A 10,867-nucleotide genomic window follows, 5' to 3' on the forward strand; every position below is an offset into this window, starting at 1 on the left:
GGTGGTGGTGGTGGTGCTGGAAGGGTGGGGGCAGGGGGGGCAGAAGTGAACACAGTAGGGCGATACTTCCTGGACACTAATGTCTTGTGTCTCCAAGCATAGGGTTCTCTTAATCACATTAACCACGAGCCTCTTCCAGTTTGTGTGTGTGTGTGTGTGTGTGTGTGTGTGTGTGTGTGTGTGTGTGTGTGTGTGTGTGTGTGTGTGTGTGTGTGTGTGTGTGTGTGTGTGTGTGTGTGTGTGTGTGTGTGTGTTTAATCTTATGGTTAACTGAACACAGCAATAGCACCCACACACACACACACACACACACACACACACACACACACACACACACACACACACACACACACACACACACACACACACACACACACACACACACACATACACCTACCCACTCCTCCCTCTGTGAAATATTTATGTTGATGGCCACTCCCCCGCTATCGCCCACACGGTTAGAGTCACTCATGCAGACTCTTATTGTCTAAGATTAATTCTAACATCCTGTTTATTTCTGTTGTGTTTTGTGTTGTGCATTCACAGAATGATACTATTGATTGGCTCATTCCCCTTAGAGACAAATATTGAAACTCTATTGTATTAATATTAATATCATCATATGTCAGGTCAAGGCATATGACGAAAAGGTCTGCTATTCCATATATTTCAATATTTAATTGTAGGTCTTCTAACATGCAACAATATGGTGTAAAACTAGTAGGTCTATATATGCTAATCTTAAATTCAGGCGGGAAATGTGTGGGATATCAATTCTCAAGCTCCGTAAATATGTGGAGAAAAAAAACAAAACATTAGATTGATGCAGTTCCTCTGGTGTTCTTCCACAAAACTATCAACGGATATCTTGTTGTTTACATGTAGAAAGATTGTCAAAGCAAGATTAACCAGGATCCAAACTACAATGAGATTATGCGACATTTGTAAGATGTTTTACATTTTACAATAAGTGATGAGATAGTAATGGCGATTTACTGTAATGCAAAACCTTTTTCAGTAGGGCCTTGAATGTCAGTTAGAAGCATTGTTTGTGGTAGAGTTTTGCCTCACCAAGAAAAACACATTTATATTTCTTCATGGCTGCACAACACATTGATTCAAATTGATCGGGCAACGCTAATTTAAATACATTAACTATTCATTAATTGAATAAAAAAAGGCCAGTTAGCCCCAGGGTACTTTCATAATCATAAACTAGGGTGTACAGTTTATGCAAAACAGCAAAGTGCCATGTGCTGGCTTATTATGCTAATGATGAATGGCGATATACATGTTATTTCAGCCCAGGAAGGGAGATTAGGCATGGCAATGTCAGCAAGTTGTATCCAGGGTACACACTCTGCTCCCTCATGGTACACCATGTTCAGAGGCCTCCCAGTATGATTCCTTCGGTACTTCCAGCTCAGACATAACAGCCCATCTATTAAAGATGCACATGTCTTACTTCCTCCTATTCAGTTCCCCCCTCAATCTGACCATCTGTCACACAAAACAAACGCTATACTAATAAAACCCACACACAAGTGTATTAAACATGATATGTGAAGGGTATGGCCTAAATAGTTACGAGATGCTTTTGTTCTGATTACCATCAAATGGTAACAGGTGAAATGGGGGAAGTTCCCAGGCTCTCCCCAGCTCAGTTTACAACCCAGAACAAAACAAGGTACCAGTTTCCCCCTAGTCCGGGAAATCTCAGGAAAGGATCAAGAAGTTGACCACTGTGTGTGTGTGTGTGTGTGTGTGTGTGTGTGTGTGTGTGTGTGTGTGTGTGTGTGTGTGTGTGTGTGTGTGTGTGTGTGTGTGTGTGTGTGTGTGTGTGTGAATGGCCTTATTTATCCCCCCTAAATTATCCAAAATGTTGACGTTTCACTAGCCGGTGAGGGTGCGTGCGTGTCAGGTTTGCAACGTGGCGCCGTAAGCATCTTCATGTTACAGACAGCCCATTGACCAACAGCAGAGGATGTATGAAGAAATGAGGCGGAGCTCTGTGGGAAACGGATGACTTCATTGGCTGTACGTAACACAGGGGTATTTCCGTTTGGTTGCCTCCTCAAACTAGACAAGACCATCCCAAAACGTCTCGGTTTGACTGTTTGTTGTATGCTAAATAAATAAAAGCCTATTTGGGGTTGCTGAAAGATTTGATGTGTTAACTGTCGCGCCGTTGCCACATTGATGCAGTCAGAGGATGAGCTGAAGGACTGAAGTGAACGCGTATCCCACCCGTCAAAGTGGCTCCATTGTTGCAACGAGACAACTGTGCGTTATTCAGTTTTTGGGTTTGTTAAGAGACAAGCTGAGCTGACCTCAGAGAACATCTCCAGATAATAGACCATACCCATGGATTCATACAGGCTTGTGTATGCGGTGCTTCTCTGCACTTTGGCGGTGCACTGCAAGCCAACGTTACGCAAAGAACGGGTTCATCATGACCAGGCAGAACTGAGCAAACGGCCGCATGAGGACAACAACAGCTTCAAGTACGACCATGAGGCCTTTCTAGGCAAAGAGGACGCCACCACGTTTGACCAGCTCACCCCCGAAGAAAGCAAAGACCGGCTGGGGTAAGAAAGGGAGATTACGTCTGAAACCTTCGATGGGCGCATCATGTGCAGCAGGTCACGTGTTCCCCCCCCCAGTCACATTGGCGCATCTCTGCCGACAAGAAACCGTCTCTAGACCATCGATCAGATGTGCAGAGACATTGTTCTTCTTCTTTGTAGAACTTACCGTGGTACTGGTACTTCTCTATCACTCCCGTTGTTGCGTGTCGCACTTATGGCTGTGGAGGTATTTAAAATTGCACAACTCACAAGTGGTGCCTGCGAAGGATTTGCATGCCAGCAAAACCTCATCCTATAACTCCCATTATTATGCACAAATGAAATGTCAGTGCCTACATATTCGTGGGGTTAATTGTCTTGTCTTGGTTTAATTATGGATCGCCCATTAAGGCATTCGTTGGTGAGAAAGTTGCCAGTCGGTTTTTAGACTTCTTGGAATGTTGCTTTCTCAATTTTTAATGATTCCGCCGAACTTCAACCGTATGTTTTGATTGTTCTTATAACAATATATAGTTGTATTTTCTTTGAACTTTTCGGATTAAAAGCGGGCACCACGGAACATGGGCGTAGGCTTTACCCCCCTTTCATTGGCTAAGTGGGAGGGCCCCTATAACATCACAACGTGGCAACCAAGAGCTAAGAATACAAGATCCAAGAATAGTTAATGGGATGGAATTTACCCATAATGACGATGCTTAATGTGCAGCAGAATGTACATATCTCCCCCTGTTCGACATTCGATTTCCGAAGGGTTGCGATGCATGAATAATCAAATCAGACCTATTTAGCCTAAACTGTAGGATATTGAGGTCTGATGTGATCTATGATAAGTGTACAGTGATTCTGTAGGACATACAGGTTAACTGTACACGTATAGGTAGGAAACTTTAAGGATGAAGAGTCTTGATTCAGTGTCTGTCAGTCCAAAAATATGCATGAGGTTACACTTCAGTTTTGATCTTGTGTTGTTTTGCCATTTGAGACACGTTTAAGTCATATACATCTACGTAACGCCTCTGTGAGCCTGTGATCCTAACGCGTCCTCTTCCCCCGGCCTCACAGAAAAATCGTGGACCGGATCGACGGGGATGGGGACGGCTACATCACCACAAGCGAGCTGAAGGCCTGGATCAGGAGGGTGCAGAAGCGCTACGTCTACGAGAACGTGGCCAAGGTGTGGAGCGACTACGACCTGAACAAGGACGACCGCGTGTCCTGGGAGGAGTACAAGCAGGCCACCTATGGCTATTACCTCTGTAAGAAAGAAGTCTGAGGGGGACTGGGTATGGCTATAACCTGGGTTAGAATGAAGTGTGGTGGGGACCGGGTATGGCTATTACCTGAGTCAGAATGAAGTGTGGTGGGGTTCGGGTATGGCTATTACCTGAGTCAGAATGAAGTGTGGTGGGGACCGGGTATGGCTATGACCTGTGTTAGAATGTGTTTGGGGGTCTGGGTATGTCTCTACGAGGGGAGCAGGATTGTGTTGTGATGCTACCCTGTTGTTTTACAGGCAATCGGCTACTGGGTTCGATCCCCAATGTGCCCGACACTCTTGTAGTTATCACTAACCCCCTAGCCTGCTCCTTAGTGACATGTGCCTAGATTGACTAGACGTCCATTTGGTTAAAAGTGTCTGCTAAATGACTAAATGCGTGGTAAATCCGGCTCAGCTTTCCTCGTTCTCGCTCTTGAATCCGAGTTCAACCGAGGCTCTCTTGACTAAATAAGAAAAACATCTGTTGTCCGAAAAAAGCATCATTGTCATTTCTGTGCCTGCAGCCAACCCGGAGGAGTTCGAGGACGAGACGGACCAGTTCAGCTTCCGGAAGATGATGCCACGCGACGAGAGGCGGTTCCACGCGGCCGACGTGAACGGCGACCAGACGTCCGACCGCGAGGAGTTCACGTCCTTCCTCCACCCGGAGGAGTTTGACCACATGAAGGACATCGTGGTTCAGGTGAGCCACACAGTCCTCTGTCGTGAGGAAGGGTCTCTCGTCTGTGTGAGTGGTGCTGGGCGACTCCTACTGCCTATAACAAGGTGGAGCTTATGGCGCGTTTCCACCGGCGGGTTTGGTTCAGTATGAATAGGTGCGGCACGGTTCGCGTTTCAGCCGCCAAAAGTGGGCTTAACCGTGATTAGCCATACTTATCTCACAGTACTACTCCGTGTGGGGTGCTGAGACGTCACTTGATTGGTCGACAGAATCGTCACTTCGGTGCGACGGAGGGATAAGGACAGACAAACGCATTACCCGCGAGGTGTTTCTGGACAACGGTGAAAGCCTCGTTTATTGAAGAAAAGGTCGCGCAAAAGTTTGCCGTCCTTCTTGGACGTCATACATTGTTGCTCTTTGTTTATTGTGTCACGTTCTTCTTTTTCCTTGGATTTATTAGCAGGCCACACTGTGTCGGGCTGCTATGAGGTAGATGCCGCGGCTATCGCCTTGCGGCTTAAACGCCTCCCTACCATAAGGGTACTGTTGGAGGTGGAATCGAAAGACGTACCTGAGCTGGGCCAAACCGCATCTTCACTACTGAGCCAAGGCGTGCTGGGCCAAAGCGCACCCACCAGTGGGAAAACGCTATCAGATGTAGGATGTAGCACTATATGGGAGGGACCGAAATACCTGGACAATCAGTTGCTTCTAAAACAGGCAATCCTTGGGATGGTTTAATCTCTACATGTAAAGAACAGCTTTAGGTGTGTGGAATATGTTTTTTGGCCGAACCGTTTGGGTAAACGTGATGAATTGTAGTGACTGCAATCCTTTGGAGACGGTTTGTACTTAACCTTAACGTCGCGAAGAAACCCGTGAATTCATACTTTTGTGTTATTGGGAACGACAGACTTGTGTTCATAAAAGTTTTAACAACCCATTTGAGAAAGTAAATAATTGATAGTTAATCTTTAAGAGGTTGCCAAAGGCCTAGTTAGGACGTAACATGATTGATGGTGGTAACTTTTGGGAATACAATCGCACAAATGGAATAGATAACGGAAATGTATAAAGGATGAGTAGCTTGACCTTGGTGGTTTCATTAATTTATTTTGTTTGGAAATAATATAAAAGCAAAACGATAATTTTGTCCAAAGTGGTATTTTGTGTTTTTGATAATCAAGATAATCTCACAAATTAGTTCAAGAAAGAAAGGTAAGAAAACCTGTATTTTAAATCGAAGCAAGTCCATCAATAAGTGATACGGTTGAACGTTGCTTTGAACATGCATTATGGAATATATTTAGAACCGTATCCATAGTAGATTCTTTGTGTTATTATTTAACCGTTTGACACGGTGGGTTAAGTGGCCCATGAAACATTTAGTACAGTCCCAGGAGAGCATTTACCACCCTGAACGGGCACAGAAGTGTACATTTTTCTGTTTCTTTCATTCAGTATTTATTTTTACTTTCTTTTCTTTCTGTATTTTTTCTTCTTTGTAACTTGGGTTAAGAGTAGCGTGTTTTGGGCGCCATCAACAGCATGTATTCTGGTTTCCATCCTGAACTCCAACCCTAATCAGTCTCTGAGGGCTGTTCTTGAACTGATTCAGCAGTTTGTTGGATCTAAACTCTCCACATTCACTCCTTGTAATGTCATCACTCGCCTCTTGTCCCTGCAGGAGACCTTGGAGGACATAGATAGGAATGGCGATGGACATGTGGACGAAGACGAATATATCGGTGAGTTGTGGATCAGTGAGAAGGGGTATTAAGCGGGTGTAAAGCTATCACAAGTATTTATGAAAGGGATTTCATACTAATTTCTGTAACAAAAAACCGAATCGATCACACATGAAATGTAGGTATACATTTCATGCTTTTCGATCACACAAGCATGAAATGTATACCTACAGCTTATATGTATTATGTAAAAAGAAAAATAATAAACAGTAAAGTTTAAAACCTTCAAAACCTAAACCCCATGCACACTTTAACAAAAGTGTAGTTGTCCAATTTCTTTGTGTATATATTTTGAAAAAAATCATTTTTGTACGTTGTACATTTGGTTGTACGTTGGTCGGGTTTGCCTTTCAAACCGGCGGAGGTCGGTTAGGGCCACTCTCCAGGGGCCTCATTAAGGAATCGGAGCCCTGCTTGTTGCTCTCTGTGGGAACACACTGTGTGTGCTCTCAGAACACCCAGAGGACACTCATTTCTCTAAAGGTCACGCAACCTTTTACAGTGTTGTTCATCTACATGGTCTGACCCGATCTCTGCTAATGTAATGTTCTGCGTAATGTAACCACTGTATGTCGTGGAGCACAATGCTGGGAGTTATTATTTAACAATTGTTCTTATTATTTTCCATGCCGTTTTCCAATGTATATTTTCTCTTCTTTTTTTTAGCCGACATGTTTGCCCACGAGGAAGGCGGGCCGGAACCGGACTGGGTCAAAACGGAGCGGGACCAATTCTCTGACTTCCGGGACCTGAACAAGGATGGCAAGATGGACCAGGAGGAGATCCGCCAATGGATCCTCCCCAAGGACTATGACCACGCCCAGGCCGAGGCCAGACACCTGGTGTACGAGTCAGACCTGGACAAGGTAAGACACGCCTCTTTCAGCCGACCGGTAGGGGTAGGGGGTCTTGCTCATAGATGCTTAAAGGTTAGACTGCCGTCTTTGGGGATGGAACCAGGAACCTGAAGCACTAGACCAGCCTGCCCCCCTTAATCATGTAGCCTAACTAGTAAGCGTGTAAGATATTGAACCTGTGTATCTCTTGAGCCATGTATTAAAGGTTGCATCAGCGATGTTGGGTGACACTGATAGGAAAACTATCACCCACTAACACCCAACCCTTGTCGGTGATTGGGTGGAAAACTATTTATTTTGTACGAACGTATTGTGTACGAACTCAGAGCACAGGCTGCCTACAGGGACGCATTTTTTGACGGCCTGCTTATTGGGCGGGCAGCAAGCGGATCATGAGGAAAGATCAGATGAATGTGATAATTTATGTTTCGGCCTAGAATCACTGACACAACCTTTAAGCCCGTCCATTTCAGACCTGTCTGTCTACCTACTAGGGATGGGACAGAATATTCGATTATTCGATCATTCGTTCCTGAGGGTCAAAGCCGATTTCTAACATTTGGACCGTTACCATTTTTTCCCATTCAAATAAACAAGAATTAACGTACGGAACTAATGTTGGACACCTCGAAGGGCATTATCCCGCTTATACCATGGTCACTTACCAAAGAAAATAAATTAGGACCATTCATTTATATTTTCATGCGTTTTACAATCCAAATATAAAGTTTTTCAAAAGCCATAACTTTGTTTCCCTGGTACCGCCTGAGGGTTTGACTAATTCCTGGAACAATCATTACCCTCCCGTAAGGTTCTTATGCAACGGAAACGTTGTTCACTCCAGCAAATAGCATGGACCTTAGCTACGACTTGGCAACGGGGGGTATTCTATCCTTCAGCTATGAGCCAGAGGGCTAACGTTATGCATTGTACATATTTATAGTTCGAAATTCGTCCCAGCCTTTATACCACAGATACTATAGGGTCTAGAGTCACATATCACTGCGTCGTCTGATTACAGTTTAATTTATTTTTCACGATTTACCAGCTCTCGTTTTGAATACCTAATCACCGCGCCATTCGCTTCAATGGGAATCGCGACGGCCTATGCTTTCAACATAAAGTGTACATATTTATAATTTGAAATTCGTCCCAGCCTTTGTACCACAGATACTATAGGGTCTATAGCATATAACCGCGTTTTCTGATTACAGTTTAATGCATCTTTCACAATTAACCAACTCGTTTTACAGGCTGAACAGACAATTTGACTGGAGCTACTTAGCAGGTAGTTGTTTTTTTGCGTTTAAGATATTTAGTTATTTCTTGCCGATTATCCATGGCTGCATTTGTGAATGTCGGCACACATCGACTAATCGATTGTTCGTTCATACCACCCACTGATTATTCAAACTTGAAAATTGTGAGTTATTCACATCCCTACTACCTACCTACCTACCGGGCTGCCTGCGTGCACTCGGCCCGTGCACTCTGCCCGTGCACTCTGCCCGTGCACTCGGCCCGTGCACTCGGCCCGTGCACTCTGCCCGTGCACTCTGCCCGTGCACTCTGCCCGTGCACTCATTGCACATGACCCGAGTCATCCACAAGATTAGGCAGATCTAATGCTAAAGCTAGCGAGCTAGTCACGTGTTACGGGGGGGTTGCTTTGGAGAGAGAACTGGGGGGAGGCCTGGGATATTTTCAGTGAGATACTTAAAAAATGAAGCTTACTCTGGCTGGTTTCTCCAAATTGCTTACCCTAGCTTTAAAGTTTGAACACTTTACACACACACACACACACACTTTACTTTCTCAGGACAAGATGCTGACCAAGGATGAGGTCCTGGAGAACTGGAACATGTTTGTGGGCAGTCAGGCCACCAACTACGGAGAGGACCTGACCAGGAACCACGATGAGTTCTGAAGCGCTGGTGCAGCTCCCGGTGGGCAAGGGACAGGGGCTATCATCACCCGAACGGCTCTCAAACACCACCACCACCACCACCACCCCCTTGATCCTTCCCCCCCCCCCAAAAAAAACAGTACTTCAGGCGTGGAATTTGGTTGGCTCCAGGGACGAGTAAAGATGCCAATGAGAGAAGCTGGATTGGATGACGGTCTCAGCACTGACATTAAGGAACTCTTCAGTGGCACCTCTCTGTTCCTGACATTCAGGAGCAGAGCCGGCTCAGGGGTTTATTCAGAATGGCATCAATAGTTTGTCTCCCAGAGTCGGTGTTGGCTCAACTGTCGTACTGTCAACTGATGTATGGAAGTGTGGTCCGTAAAAAACGATCCAGGCTGAGCTCTGGATGACCAAGCGGATACAGCTAAGGTTTCTTTGTTTGATGACCTCAATGTGAAAAGCACAGCCCAGAGAACTCTTTCTGATCCTATTTATTGACTTCTTTCAGAAGATGAGCTCCAGGTGCAACTAATCATTTCACTTTATAGTGTGGTTTTGTTTTATTTATTTACACATTTTACGCATTTACACATTTCTTAACACGTTTATTCAGCTTTGTTTGATCGTCTTCCTGTAGTTCAAATGTTATGGGATGTCTTAGTGAACGGCATGCCCTTTACACATGTTTTTTTTTATCTAGAGATTTCCTGTTCTTATTTTGTGTTTGTGTGTATTTATTCCTTCACTGAAGGTCAGCATATACATTGTTTTAATGTAGATGACCTACATTGAGGGTGTCGCTGCAGGAAATGCAAATGAAAGAGCTTCACCTGGCGACGTAGACAAGGACCTTCTACTTCCTATCCCATTCATTTCTGTTCTGGCAGTTGTATGAATTTACTGTACTTGTATGGAGCCTGATATTGAAAATGAAATAACCTAAAGTAACATGCATTTAAGTCTGACATTTTTATATTTTTGTAATTAATCTTGTTGGTGAGTAAAGGAAGTTTGAAAAATAGTAACGACTTGCGTATGATGTGTTGTGTTGTATTTCCTATACAATGATGGAAAAGGAGCAGAGTAGATGGGACATACTGAGGCAGAATATAATCACTCATTTAGTTTCGTATATCAGAATTAAATAAATAAAACTGAGGTTAGCTATAAGCAGCATCCATTTGCTCTCTGGATACAGAGGGTAGAAACAGTGGTCTGTTCATCCCCGGTCAGGCAGTCACCCTCTACAATCGGTCACTCTAGATCTAGAGGCCTTCACTCGCTCACCAAAGCGCCGATGTGCATGGCCTACGCTCCCGCTCACTCGCCCTCAATGTCCTTTGAGTTTGGATCAAGTTGCCCACTGTTTCTTACTCCGTGCCTTAGGGGTATCGTGTCCCGGGCAGTCCAGCACTGTTTTTGGTGAATCTTGTGCACGAACGGGACGTGTCACACTTGACACCCCGGCAATGGTGATACTAAACACATTAACGACTTGTTAGAGAATTCTTGTAAACATCTTCATATTTCCTTTCCCCACCCCCTTCATGGAGACCGGATCGTATCACTGTAAGTGAGTAATTAGTTGCACCCCCTTCCCCCCCGCGCGCGCACACACACACACACACACACACACACACACACACACACACACACACACACACACACACACACACACACACACACACACACACACACACACACACACACACACACACACACACACACACACACACACACACACACACACACACACACACACACAATCATACACACGCAGATTGGACAGGAAAGTTAAGCTGACTAGCTCTCGCTCCTGGCTGTG

General features: G+C 44.8%; 1 protein-coding gene across 1 annotated transcript; it reads left to right on the plus strand.

Annotated features, from left to right (window-relative positions):
• The first annotated feature begins 2,008 nt into the window (after nucleotides 1-2,008).
• rcn1 (reticulocalbin 1, EF-hand calcium binding domain) lies at nucleotides 2,009-10,067 on the plus strand. Its single transcript, XM_056608263.1, has 6 exons — nucleotides 2,009-2,588; nucleotides 3,651-3,844; nucleotides 4,371-4,549; nucleotides 6,216-6,276; nucleotides 6,943-7,142; nucleotides 8,953-10,067. Exons 1-6 carry the CDS (start codon nucleotides 2,365-2,367, stop codon nucleotides 9,058-9,060), a joined length of 966 nt encoding a protein of 321 aa, XP_056464238.1. The 5' UTR covers nucleotides 2,009-2,364; the 3' UTR covers nucleotides 9,061-10,067.
• Nucleotides 10,068-10,867: the final 800 nt, after the last annotated feature.

This window comes from Gadus chalcogrammus, chromosome 14 (assembly GCF_026213295.1).
Source record: "Gadus chalcogrammus isolate NIFS_2021 chromosome 14, NIFS_Gcha_1.0, whole genome shotgun sequence".
Classification (NCBI taxonomy): Eukaryota; Metazoa; Chordata; class Actinopteri; order Gadiformes; family Gadidae; genus Gadus; species Gadus chalcogrammus.